Raw genomic sequence first — 14,419 nt, forward strand, 5'->3', positions numbered from 1 at the left:
AATTCGATAACTGGCTCATTATGATTCTTTTTGTCTGGCCGGCCCGTAGTGCTCGTCGCAACGTTCGCCCTCGTGGCCTAACGGATAAGGCATCGGTCTCCTAAACCGGGGATTGCGGGTTCGAATCCCGCCGAGGGTACTGTCACTTAGACGGTCTTCTTTTGTAAAACAAGCTGAGAAACTTGTATTTTTAAAATATATTACGGGTATATACAGCTCTTCGGTATTTTTCTTCTAGTTGTGGGATGGGGGTTGCTTGGATTTGTCTGCAGTGTTTAATATTACTTTAACCCCACCCTAAATAAATGTTCACAAGTTTCATGAACTATCTCACCCGCATCAAATAAGAGCATTCAAGAAAAATGACCTCCAAATAGCGAATCGAACCGAAATAATATTTTCTCGTTTCAAAACAAAGTGAAATATGAAGTTTGAGCGGAGCTCATCTGATAAAATACGTTAGGCTTATATAAATAGTATTTGGCACATGTATGTAACAGAGTTTGTAATCCGGCGTCCGAGCAACTGAGGAGCTTGCGAGTAATTTCAGAAGCACGTATACGCAGTGCAGTGTGCTGTGCTGTTAATTCAAGGAGGGAAGTGTGATAACACAGCACCACACATTGCTTTGGAGAGATGCAAACGAGGTGAGACTCAAGGGAACTGGCCAGGAATCGGGCGAATTTTAGATATGCGTTTGGGATATAAATTTATAAATAATATTTAATCATGATAAACATCCAATCATGATAAACATCCGCAGCACAGTAAGTAGTTTTCAGTCGTTTCTAATTCGCTCCAAAAATGACACGTAGGAGAAATTACCAGACCAGATCGGTGCACTTCTCATCATTGATTGCTTCTTAAAATTAGTATCTTGATACTGATCCCAAGATTCCAAAATGGATTGAATGCTTCCTAACCAACCGTACCCAGTTTGTAACAGCTAATGCTTCTACATCCCCGCCATGTGCCGTGATGTCAGGTGACCCTCAAGGCTATGTCTTGGGCCCGTTACTATTCCTGATACATATTGATGACTTCTCTACTGTAATTCATAATTCTATTACCCTATTTACTGTAATCAGCACGATAATTTCATTCTCCAGTCGGATCTATATAACATTTCAAAGTGGTGCTCACGGTGGCTAATGTTTTTAAAGCCCACTATATTCAACATTGTGCCTGTCTCACGTCGCTCAAACTCATCTACTCCTTTCGACTATATCATCAATGGAACTGACCTTGAACATGTGACTCCGTAAAAATATCTCGGAATTCATCAAAGCAATAATATTTCTAGGCCATAAGCACATTGAACACATCACTAACAATGCTAATACCGATCCCTTAGGTACATACGCACGAATTTCTCTCAAGTCACACCCCATTTAAAATTACTGCTCTACAAAATACGAGTTAGGCCGAAGCTGGAGTATGCATCGCCAGTTTGGGACCCTGGACAAGTTACATTAGCCGATGTCATTGAGTCAGTTCAGAACATGTCAGCTCGTTTTATCCTTTCGAATTATTCCCGCTCAGCTATCCTTTTTAATAAAGTCAGGCCTTGGCGTTAATAATGTGCAGCTTCGAAGAAAGATTGCCTCGTCTCTGCCTATTTCACAAGACACTTTAACAAAACAACTCACTTAACATGAGTTCCTTTCAGAACCTTTGTACATGTCATAACGTCTTGATAATCGGTGGAATGTTTGCATTCCTTTCTCTTGCTCAAAGGTTTTCTTTGATTCGTTTTCCCTTTTTTGCCTAGAATCAGCGCAGACTGGAACCGCCTCCCCCCCCCCTTCATCACCTGCATCGAGGACGCATCATCATTCAAGACTGCCGTCACTGATTATGTTGAGATTTTCACCTTGATTACTCCTGTTGAACTAATTGTTTGAATGTACGTATGTCTGATCCATTGTGCCCAACCCCTCTGTAATGCCCTTTTGGGCCCTGAGGACTGAAATACCTAACTAATAAATAAATAAATTTATGGATGGGACACGACATTGTAGTCTCGTCAGTGTAATTTCTAGTATCTTGCTTTACAAGATCGTCTGCTCCAAGAGAACAGTAAGTGCTGCAATTGAGTGGTGGATGTTAGACTTGATCTTGACGTCAAAAGGGTACCAAGCTTTGGAACGTGACCGAAGTGATGAAACCCGCGCCCGTCGTTGGAAGGAGAGTAAACACAGGGCCTACCAGGGAAGCCTTAGCCAAACTGTCTGCCCCTTCGTTCAAAAATATACCTTTGTGTCTGGGTACTCACTACTAATTAGTGCGGATTAGATAGAAAACGGACGTATCTGATATTCTGGTGGACATAAAGATGGAAAAATGGAACTGCATGGATAGTTCATCTAACGTATAGGGCAGATGACCGATGGTCTGTTGGAGTTACAGAATGGGTGCCAACGGAAGGTAAGCGCAGTGGAGGAGAGATAGAGAGAAAGAAACGTTTATTATTCAAACAGTGTCCCCAGCAAGGGTCGGTATCACCCTGAGGTGGGAAGGCTCGTTAGTCCAGGAACCTTCTGGCTTCGACTGCCCTCTTGGCCCTGGCGACGAGTTGTCGTTGGTCTTCCAGGTCAAAGAGGGCGAGCTTGGCCTCCAACGTTTCGACTAGGTGGTCTTCGTTTGCTTGTGGTGCTCGATTCGTGTCCATTTCCGGCTGCGTTTCGCTGTCTTCATGCCACGGGCATTCCAGGAGCAAGTGTGCCAGGGTGTCGGGAATGTTGCCGAGTGGGCAGAGGTAGCCGTGGAGCGTCGGGTAGAGGTGGTGCATTATAGTTCCGTGAGTGTACGTATTGCTTTGTAGGCGTCCGAGGACCACGCTTTCTTCTTTGCCGAGGTTGGGGTGCGGTGGAGGGTACACGCGGCGCTCGATACTGTAGTGTTGCAATATCGCCGAATAGTTAGTTGGTACGGCTTCCGCCTCTTCTGCTGCGGGTCGGAGAGCGTGTGGGGCGAGGGGAGCCCGGCTGACGTGCTCGCGGGCAGCGGTGTGGGCAGCGCAGTGGAGGACGGCAGTGAATTACAGGTGGTGTGACGAAATTAGGAAATTAGCAGGCATAACTTGGAATCAGGTAGCGCAAGACAGGAATTATTGGCGATCGCTGGGAGAGGCATTTGTGTTTCAGTGGACATAAAAAATATTTGTCTATTGACATATGACACACTCACTGGAATTTTAAAAAACTCAATATCATCATCAGAAAATCAGTCAAGAGCGCACTATGACTTCCCATGTATGAACTCAACCACGGAACTCCTCAAACTTGGCCTCCATAACGCCTGCGAACAAACGAGCGAAGCGCACAGGGCCAGCCAGCTGGAACGCCTTAAGCTGGCACAAACAGGCACAGCAGTACTTCACAAACTCGCATACAGAGAAAACTTCATAGCAGACTCAGATGAAAAAGCCCGACTAGCGCCACTTCTCCGAGACATTATTTCAGTAGCTACAACACCTCGCAACATGCATGCAACACACCACAAAGACAGAAGACAAGCAAGAATTCGCGCGCTATAAGCAAGAAATGCTCAAGGAAGCCCAACACGAGATATACATATGCGGCAGAGTACCCAGGTAGAAGAGCATACGCAATTAACGAGACCGACAACTAAGGGAATGGGCTAATAGCTGTCACCATACCGGTCAGATATCCAAGAAGTGGTCATCGTCCTCGGCGTCGCTGCATGCAAGGACACAGCCATCACCTTGAGTGACTCACAAATCAGTGTGTGGAAACCTTCAGAATGGCCTTAACTCTTCCGCTCTTCCGCAGCAGGGAAGATTCTAGAAGAAATGACAAAACGACAACCACTCCCCGAGACCTAAGTCGTATGGACCCCAGGTCCCGAACACCTGACAGGAAATGAAGCAGAAAATGCTGTCGCCCGAGAGTCGGGATTTCCTCCCGCACGGGCTCTGGAAAGCGACGAGGGTGGAGGATATTCCCATCAACTACGCCACAATATTGCAACACTATACCGACTGGTAAGAAGACAATATCCGCTACCACATCCAAAATTAAGCAAGGAGGAAGCCACCGCCCTACGCAGACTACAAAGAAATACTTACGTTCATGGAATTATCATGCACCGGATGCACCCCACACAATTCTCATACCTATGCGGTAATGTCGATTCTGTGATGTACCGAACACTCTCCAACACATGGTGTTCGTGTGTCCGAACCGTCAGAAAAACGCTCATGATGAAGCTTCAGAATCGCTACAAGCTATCGATGAAATGCGGGAAGTAATGTTACTGGCACCGAGCCTGGAGCATCAGCGAAGTCTGGTGGACCGGGCACGAGCCGCGGCATTAGCCACCGACTTTCTGAACTGAGAGAGCCACCCACTTAGGGCGAATAAAGCACACTTTCTCGCTGTTACGCACAATAAACATTTATTCCTCCTCTTCGGTTGAGTTCCGTTTCAATACCCTGATTACAGCTACCAAATACGAGCAATGCGTGAACTGAGAAATTGTCCGCCTCTCTGAAAAACCCAGAAAATCTAGACCTATTTTTAAGTCATCTGCGAAATCACTCTCTAAACTTGTCGTATTTTAATATGTCTTGTGCAACCTCCGCCGGTTTACCCTCTCTTACTTTCTCTCGTAAGTTTTATCTCCCCGTTCTCCGTCAAATACCACCGACTTATTGGTCTATCTGCCGCCGTGGTGTAAAGAGCAAGCATTACTTAACGTTGAGATTAGCGGGAAGAAAAGCATTGCATACTGTTTTCATTTCGAACATTTCCCTGCATCAGGTCAGAGGCACGTCACTCATTAAACCAACTCCCTCCTCCATTCCGTTCCCGTTGTAGGTACGTGCCATATGTAAATGTAAACACAACGACAACAGGAGGAGGAGGAAACAACTTTATTTCGCCAATTTTGCTTAGTGAGGGTGGCTACCAGGCGATGCCTTACAACCACCTCCTCGGCTCCTTCGATGGCCTGGAGGTTCAACGGCGAGAAAATTTTGGTTATATTCCTAATAAAAAATTAGCGCAGCTTGCACTGGAGGCGCAATGCTAAAGCGACAGCGGAGCTGATGGGCACTTAGCTAGTCCTGGCTTTTCGGCTAGGCTAAGCACTGCCTAGTCAACCGCAGCATTTTCCGGAATTTATTGATAATTTATCCACTAGCGATTCATTGGTTATCGATTGGCTATCACAAGGTATTGGCCACGTATTCGGGCTAGGCTAAGCACTACCAAGTCATCCCCAGCATTTTCCGGAATTTTCTGGATTAGCTATTGATTGGCTATTCATTGGTTATCGATGACTGACTAAGCTTAAGTAGTCCCAACCGTGCTTAGCTAGACTTAGTCAGGCTCAGCTTCGCTAGTTCACAGGGGTATGTGCCATTGCGCTTGGACCCTTTTTGCACTACCGCCAGGATCGGCCCAGACTTTTGGATTCAGTAGACACATTACACCCGGCTTAAAAAACACATCTGAAACCTCCTACTTGGTCAGTCCCTTGTAGTGGGTGTACGCCAGTGTTTGGACGCAAGAAGCACGAAAAAAATCGCCTGCCAGCTGCGCGCGGCGGGGGCGCGAGCCACAGAAGAAGAATCGCCGGCGCCTTGGTCTGCCAGCCAAGGCACTGCGCCGCCATGTCCGTCGTTGCTGCCAGCCTCCGGCACGGCGATGACTTCGAGGGGTACGACGGCGGGGAGGCCAGCGTCGCGGACTCCTCGCGGTCGGAGGAACTGTCGGGCTCGGCGTCGCCGCCGCCAGAGCCCAGATGCACGACTGTCCAGACACGGTCGCCGTCGCAGATCCTGGCGGCCCGCTCCCCCAGCCGCCTACCGTACGTGGCCGTGTGCAGCGTGGGTCTCCTCATCGTCGTCGTGGGCGTCGCCGTCACCTCCTACAAGCTGCAAGCGGGAGGGGCCATCATGGCGCTTTTTAACAACTCCATGGCGATGATGCGGCGCGGCAGCAACGGCTCGGAGACCGGCGATGGCAGCATCCTAGCCGGCGCGGACAGCCGGTACCTCGCCAGGCACGAGAACAAACTGCTGCTGACTCAGTCCACCTGCCGGACCGACGTTTGCGTCTGGGCGGAGAACTACCTTCGCGGCAGGCTCAACTCGAGCGTCAACCCGTGTTTGGACTTCTACGCGTACGTGTGCTCTAAGCACTGGACGTCGCGGGACTTGGAGGTGCAGTCGAGGACCTACCGTGAGCGAACGGCAGGCATGATGATGATGGACGTGGAGAAATTCTTCCGGCAGTACCTCAAGGAAAACGAAGAGCGCTACCACAAGTACCCGGGCGTATTCCTGCACCAAGCCATCTCCCTGCTGCCCAAGTGCCAGTCCGAAGAAAAGAACGACAAGAACCTCACGTCGCTCCGAAGTCTTCTGCAGGAGTACAACCTCGGCAGCTGGCCGTACAAGAAGGCTCCGCGCGGTGCCAACATCGTCACCATCTCGGCGTTCGTTGATCGCGACCTCGGCGTCTTTGCTTTTGCCAGGGTCTTCCTGCGGAAACCCTTCGAAGACGATCGCTGTTACACGGTTCACATCGACGCGCCGAGCCTGACACTCAAAAGGTACAACCTGGCGCACCTCGACGAATCGCCGGAGAACTTCACTGAGAAGGTAGCTCTCGCTTTGTCGCTCCTCGACAAGAAGCAAGACGTGTCGGAACAGGCGGAAGCGATAGCCTTTCTCGAGAAGAAACTCCAAAGCGTAATCGGCACACCACACTTCACTGAGTTCCCGGACAGGATCAAGCGCGTCGGACAACTTGACCGCAAGGGAAAGTGGGACTGGAAGGAGTACCTTACGATCCTTTTTCAAGACATCGAGACCTTCGACAATGACAAGCCAGTGGCCGTCATGAACAACGGATTCATCAGTAAGCTGGCCGCCATCCTGAATGAGACAGATACATTGACTCTTCTGAACTACCTTGGCTACCGCCTCGTTGTGCACATGTCCCCACTTCTAGCCAAGGTTGCCAGCCCGTTGCTGCGTCTGAGTCACGACGACTACTTGGAGTTCGTTCCGGACCGGCTTCAGGCTTGCATGCACTTACTAGAACGACTCTACAAACACGGCATGCGTTTTTTCGGCCGGATGACCTTCAGCAAGAACAACTCCACACTGCTATTGAAGCACTATGACTACAGGATGAACAGCCTCGAAGTCCAGCTAAAGAGCAGCATGACGGATCGCCTCCTTTCGTCTTCTTCATGGCTGGATCGTTCCGCGATCGGCATTGGCGTCGACAAGATCGAGAACATGCGCTTCATCTTCCTGGGCAGCTCAGACGACATCAACACCGTCGCGAGCTACTACAACTTCAACGCTCAGCCCTTGGACCCAAGTCATCTCGTTGAGAGCTTTCGTGACCTTCAGGCCAGTACCATGAACGTCTACTGGGAGACCAAGCCTCCCAAAGACGACCTTGACGCGAGGTACGACCACACAGCCCTTACACCAGGACACGAGTACTTCTTCGGCCGCAACGTGCTCTTCATTCCACACGCCAACATTGCCTTCCTCACCGACATCAGCAAGAGCATCGACCCGATACTCTTCCCACTTGTCCTCGCTGAAGTCTTACGAGGCATGTTCGGGGCCGTGGACCGGCGTGGTGCCTCCGTGGACCACAACCTCGCAGTGGCCACTTGGTGGAACACCGACGAAATGAGCAAGTTCTCGCAGCTGGAGCTTTGCTTCCAGGACCAGTACTACGTCGAGATACGAGATCTCATCGGGGACAACTTCGAGGCCAAGACGAGGCTGGAAGAGAACATCGCGGACAACGCCATCATCGGTCCGCTTCACGACATGTACATGAAGGCTCTCATGTCCCAAGACGGGGCCGACAGGCTCAAGATCTCCGTGGACGAGAACCAGTTCGACATGGAACAACTGTTCTTCATCCTGTACGCCGTGGGACTGTGCGACAATCCGAACCGCGATGTCTGGGTACGTAAACTCAAGTTTGGCGAGATACCCGGCAGGCTTCGGGTCAACATCCCGCTAATGAACTTCGCCAAGTTCACGACTGCTTTCGGGTGCGCGCCAGGCATGACCATGAGCCCCGCTCGAAAGTGCGCTGTCTGGTGAACGCGTGACGCGCCAGGTTTCCAGCCGGTCACTCAGGCCAGGACTGCTTACTCTTGTGAGACTGGATCATCGGGATCAAAAGAACAGTGTTAGAAGTGATTGTTTATTTTTCTTTTTTTTTTTGTTCATCTGAATAAAAGGGTGCCGTCAAACGTGTTGTGCGGTAGACTGAGTATATTTGCACGCCATTGACTAGTTCAGGAGAAACTTAGCCGTACCCAGGAATTATTTTCGGGAGGGAGTTTGCGGCGGAGGCAAGAGCGCCCATCTTAAAATGTCTATTTACTCAATTTCGCGTGCGAATCTAATATGTGATAGTGTAGCAGCTGCGAACTCACCGTGCAGCAGACGACGCGCCAGCCTCCGACAACGAAGACGAGGTCTTCGAGGCCGAAGACCTCGAAGTAGGGGCGAAGTCTTCGCAGTGCATACCACTGCGGCTAAACGTTGGTGATTTCTTTATTTGTGGCCCGCCTCCTTCATACCTCGGCTAACGCCACAATCCTATAAACTTTATGCATATATTGACATCTACGTATAATATAAGGACAGACCATATGCCCCGGCAAATCATAGCCAATCTGTTCCATTGAAAAAAAATATTTAAGAAGCACGGTGCAAGGTACAATTAAAAGACATACGGTGTTAGGACGCAGAGGTCTGACGAACAAGCACAGTGCCTTAACATTTTATCTTGCCCCATTGAATCCCCTTATCTTCTTTTTTTTTTTCGTTGAGGACAGCTTGGCTTAGCTGGATCAACATTAGCTTGATCACCCCATATACAGGGCGTTTCAGCGAACACTTTCAAAAATGTTTAAAGCTTTTTGCCTGTGGCAGATGGCACAATTATATTTCATGAGCTGGTCTAGTCAAGAGGCGGACATTACTTGCACAAAAATTGAAACGCATAATCGACTAATGAACAAAAATTCACCTATTAAGTTTTAAGTAATTACCTTATGCTCCATATTGCAGTTCACAAATTCTTGCCGTGGAGTTCGCAAGGCGGATCCACTTGTAATGAGTTAATTCTCAGTATGACACCAGTTTAGAAATATTAATTCCTGAACTTCGCGGACAAATGCATTGCCGTACCAGTTTTTTTTTTTTTTCTCACGTCGTTTTCTGAATTGAAGTACAAAAGTAACTGGCCAATGCATTTCTCCGCAAGGTTACCTGTATTGGGATGTACGCTGATGCGGCACACCGCTCGGCACACGCAGACATCTCTGACTGACGTCAACCGAAGTGATACCTCAATAGAGTTCAAGGCTATACACATAACACGTTGCACCTATGTTATGTATCGACATTGTTCAGACTTGCTCGCCTCCTATTTCGATCATGGGCAGAGCTGTGGCAGCGCGTGTAGGCACGTCGCCGCTCGATATTGAGGCTATATTGGAGCTCGAAGCTTAGTAACAACACGCTAAGAAGTTTTCCGATCCCCAAAACTTGTTGAGACCTCTCAGGGAAACGCAAAAACTTGGCACTCTTCAACAGCAGCACGTTCGCCGGGCACTACAGTGTACTAGAAGACACTGTACCGGGCACCCTCCAGCGCGCTAGCGCATGCCAGTATGGCGCCGGACGATAGACGGCGCTGTGATCGCAAAATGGCCGCGCCCTCAATAAAACGGTCTATGGGCGTCTTGCGCTGGAGTTTGAGGTATAGTAGCGGCGCCTGGTGGCGGCGAAAAACGTCATTTGTGTAGTACCAGCTTGGGTAGTACTGAGCCGTGGCTGTGGCAAATCACGTTTCGAGCCCGAGTTTTGCGTCGATTCGCACTTTTTTCTGCCTTGTTTCGAGTGCGAAAAGGCTCGTCACTTCTCACAGACCACTCCGACCACGCTGCGAGCTAGCCGCAGCCTATAGTTTAACGAAAACGGACTCTACGTGCGCCGTGGGACGTAATGCTGGAAGCAGAAGACATCGGTGACACCAATCCGGAGAGACCTAGCTCAGCCTCGAAAAAGCGTCACCGTCATTACTGCTGCGTCGTGGGCTGCCATGAACAAGAAGGCCTGAATCCCAACATCAGATTCTACCGTTTTTCTTCAAGGCCTCACGCAGCGGAGCGTCGGGCGCGCTCGATAACTTCACTACCCCACTACGAACAACACAGGTTCGAGAGTTATATGTGATCATCTTTGACCTCAAGCCAATATGTTAACGCGGCGCACCAAGGTATATAGTATTTATTACTACACATCGATGTTCGAGCGCTGTTATTAAGAGCTACATCAAGCGAGCAGCGCACGAGCTCGCGCTGCAGCGCGCGATGCGCACGTATACGTACGTTACTGCGAGCTCATATGCATTGCATCAGTTATTTATCAGTTGCGAAAGGGACATATGGCCGCTACTACAGCGCAGGCATAACTACTTGTCTAGCGGCATGCAGTCAACTATGATTGCAGGAGTCCCGCCGTTTCGCGGCATGCTGAAAGACCGCTGCCGTCGCGGCGCGTACCGTCGTGCGCTCGAGCAATTCCGTACACGCGATGTCTGCTTATCGCTGCTGTGACTTCATTTATAGGCAAGCATTTCCTCGCGTTTGTGCGCCTGAATATAGCAGCGTGCAAACCATACCTGAAGTTCAACTTCGTACGCGACTCGCTTCACTTGCGATTGACACCGCGCTAAAACTTCGCCGCTTATTTTTTGAACGGCGTACACGTATACGGCGCTGCATAATTTCTTGCCTTTACGCAGCGTGCCACCCCTGAAAAAATCTTCGGCGCCCTATATTCGCTACAAGCCGTGGTACAACACAACCGAAAGTGGCGGGTCCATATTGTAAACGTGCTTTCCGAAGCAGACGACCGAGCTTGGTACTACCCAGTTTCGAATTGAGGGCGCTTTTTAGCACCATTTTCGCAGCACCCCCTGGGCAACGCAGGAGCCCCATACACCTGTAAGCGTCCACCGCCGTAGATATAAACAGGTTGAGACGAAACCGCCATGCGGTACACTTAGGAAAATGGAGCGAGTTCGCTTAGACTAAGCAGGGATCGCGCGAGGCAATTTTGTCTGGAAGGTGGCTTCGCCGGTGCTCACAATAAGCTAGAATTAGTTGTAGAATAGGTGAAATTAACGGCACGGGCGCAACTAGCGCCATTATAGTAAAAAATTAACGACATTGCACCATAGATTTCACTATCTCCGGGATCAGCCCACGCCGTCTCTTGGTCAAAAAAAAAAGGTCAACCAAGTCTCGACGCTAAATAAGACAATATGAACGTAATCACACATAAAATACGATAAGAAAGGTACGAAATGAGTGAAAGGGAGACATAGATAGCTATAATCAATATTTAATCATCGATTCATTTAAACCATCTTTAGCGTCGACTTTGATAGACGAATTTTTTAACAGGTGAGCTGATTAATCAGGCCGTAAGTTGTGCCGCGATCCGCAGAACCTCGCCCAGCTATGACGTCACTGCGTAGCCTAGCAACCCCATACCATCTCAGTCAGTCAGTCAAATAACTTTATTTAAAGGTCCTGCGAGTTTGTGGGACGGGCAAATGGTCCCGCCTAGGTGACGGCCAGGAGCTCTTGAGCCCTGGCGGCTTCCTCGGCCCGCCGGACAGCCCAAAGTTGATCGTCAAGGGCAGAGCTGAGCAACACAGTCTCCCATGCAGCGCACGCGGAGGCGATCGCGAGAGGCTGCATCCCCATTATTGTTTGTTATGCCTCGACATTCCCATAGCATATGTTCCAGATTGGCTCTAGAACCACAGTTTTTGCATTTATCTGCCTTGCACATGTCTGGGTAAATGAGGTGTGAGATCGCCGGGTTCGGATAAGTTCTGGTCTGTAATTTCCGCCATTCGACAGACTGCTTTTTGCTGAGCTTTTGGTGAGGTGATGTGAAAATGCACCTTTGCAATTTGTAGTGTTGTGCGATGTCATTAAATCTGGTCATACGATCCTTCCATTCCCACTCCTCTCCATCCTCGTTCTCAGGAGACGCTAAGGTGCCGTCAATTATCGGCCGTGACTCGGTCCGTAAGCCCTCGAGCCACTTCATGCGCTATCTTATTATTATTGCTGTCTCCTGGCGAGATGGAGGTGTGAGCGGGTGTCCATATTAAATAAACATCCTTTTCTTGACTTTTGGATTCGGCCATTAGCGAAATTTCGTACTGCCGCCTGAGAGTCACTGACTATTACGTCCGCTTCGGTCTGTGATAGTGCTGGCGCAATAGCTATCTCCTCCGCAGTCTCGATGTTTACTGTATTTGCCGTAACGCATGTTTTGCACTTCTTTTCGTGATCAATTACTACGGCTGTAAAGCCGCGCCTGTGCTTGTATCTAGCAGCGTCTACAAATACTGCGTCTTTACTATTCCCAAATTTCTTTTGTATGACCATTGCTCTGCTTTCTCTTCTGCCTTTATGGTACACGGGATGCATGTTCTTTGGTAATGGGGGAACGGTTATCGTATCCCTGACACCATTCGGAATGTCCACTTTGGTTCCGTTTTGAGTATAGTACCCAATACCTAGTCTTTCTAGTATGTGTCTTCCTGTCTTGGTCTTGGAAAGGCGTTCGTATACTACACTATCCGCTGCGCCTCTATGAGCTCGTCTATTGTGTTGTGCAGGCCTAATTCTAATAGCCTGTCGGTACTAGTGCTGATTGGTAGTCCTACGGCTTGTTTATAAATTTTCCTAATGAGGCATTCTAATTAAATCTTTTCTGCAGCGTACAATCTAAGGTAGGGTACGACGTATACGATCCTGCTGATAACGAACGCCTGTACCAGTCTGATCATGTTTCCCTCCTTCATTCCACTGTGTCTATTGGCTATCCTTTTGATCAACCTCATAACTAGAGATACTGTCCCTTCCAACTTCCTAATGGTTTCTTCATTGTTGCCTTTTGCTTCAATGAGCAGTCCCAAAACTCTGATTTTATCAACCTTAGATATGGGTTTATCATCGGCAGTCTTCCATTCTATGTCCGTTTCTAGATTGTCTGCCCCCCTGTAGCTGTTTGGCTTACGGCCCCTGCGAGTCGGCCTGTACAATAATAATTCTGATTTTTCCGCCGAGCAAACCAATCCGGTTCCCTCTAGGTATTGTTCGACTGTTTCAATCGCACTTTGGAGTGTCTGTTCTATCTGCCCATCATTACCCTCCTTTACCCTTAAGGTAATGTCATCGGCATATATAGTGTGGTTAAGGCCCTCAATTTCTTCTAGTTTCGCTGGTAATCCGAATAATGCCAGATTAAACAGCATCGGCGATATCACTGACCCCTGTGGTGTGCCGGCGCTACCAATCTCAATCTCTTCCGAGACGAGGTCTCCCACGGTGATCTTTGCCTTTCTGCCAGTTAGGAAGTCACGAACATAATTGTATGTTCTCCTTCCTAATCCTAGCTCTTCAAGGCTGCTGAGCATCGTCTGATGTGTTACACTGTCAAATGCTTTCTTTAAGTCTAAGCCGAGGATGGCTCTAGTGGATCTGCCTGGGTTGTCTATGATTTGGTGTTTAAGCTGGAGCATCGCATCCTGCGTGGAAAGATTCCTTCTGAAACCCAGCATCGTGGAGGGAAACAGGTCCCTGTCCTCGAGATAGTTGGTTAGTCTCGCTAGGACTGCATGCTCCATGAGCTTTCCAACGCAAGATGTGAGAGATATGGGTCTCAGATTCTCCAGCTGTAAGCGCCTGCCTGGCTTAGGTATTAAGATGACCTGTGCCGTCTTCCATTGTTGTGGTATTTTGCCGGTTTTCCAGCATTCATTGATATATTCTGTCAGTTTTGTTATAGACTCATCTGTGCGATAGCTTCGCAAGACTCCGCGCCTAGACACAGCGCGCAGCGCGTCAGCTCCGCTTCCCATAAACGTTCCGTGTAGCAGGTGTGAAGGCGGGAATGCTATAGTGTGCGGGCGGTAGTAGTAGTCACGGGATGACCGGGGAATAATTGCACTCCCGAGGAAGAGGCCGCTTTCCGGGAATCACGCCGCTTGGTCAAAGAAGAATACAATCGCCGGCGTCGAGCTGATCCTGCACAGAGAGCCGCCAAGCGACGGCGCAGAGTCGATCGCTGCGCCTCGCTTCTCGTAGTTCTGGCAATTGACGCTCCTCCGCCGCCGCGACAGCGATCCGGGGGTCACTGCGCGTTGCATAGCGCTGCTTGCAACACCGACACCGCGTTCCAGCAGGCCCGCTCCATCAATGCGGTCGCCCAGCAATCGCTTACCTGCAGCTTCGCCCAGCCACGTCATTGCTTCGTGCCGCAATTCTTGCTTTGCTTAGTCATGACAACACTTTGTGAAGCTTGGCC

The 14,419-nt window shown here is 49.3% G+C and overlaps 1 protein-coding gene and 1 non-coding gene across 2 annotated transcripts; both read left to right on the forward strand.

The window, feature by feature from the left end:
* The first annotated feature begins 66 nt into the window (after nt 1-66).
* Trnar-ccu (transfer RNA arginine (anticodon CCU)) lies at nt 67-139 on the forward strand. Its single transcript has one exon. It is a non-coding gene; the product is annotated as a tRNA-Arg (tRNA).
* Nucleotides 140-5,638: 5,499 nt separating this feature from the next.
* On the forward strand, nt 5,639-8,110 carry LOC119463960 (neprilysin-2). Its single transcript, XM_037724783.2, has one exon. It carries the CDS (start codon nt 5,639-5,641, stop codon nt 8,108-8,110), a length of 2,472 nt encoding a protein of 823 aa, XP_037580711.2.
* The last annotated feature ends 6,309 nt before the right edge of the window (nt 8,111-14,419 follow it).

This window comes from Dermacentor silvarum, chromosome 9 (assembly GCF_013339745.2).
Source record: "Dermacentor silvarum isolate Dsil-2018 chromosome 9, BIME_Dsil_1.4, whole genome shotgun sequence".
NCBI classification, from domain to species: Eukaryota; Metazoa; Arthropoda; class Arachnida; order Ixodida; family Ixodidae; genus Dermacentor; species Dermacentor silvarum.

What these genes read in the sequence shown, in the direction of transcription:
- LOC119463960 (XM_037724783.2), top strand. Translation starts at nt 5,639, where the DNA reads ATGTCCGTCGTTGCTGCCAGCCTCCGGCACGGCGATGACTTCGAGGGG.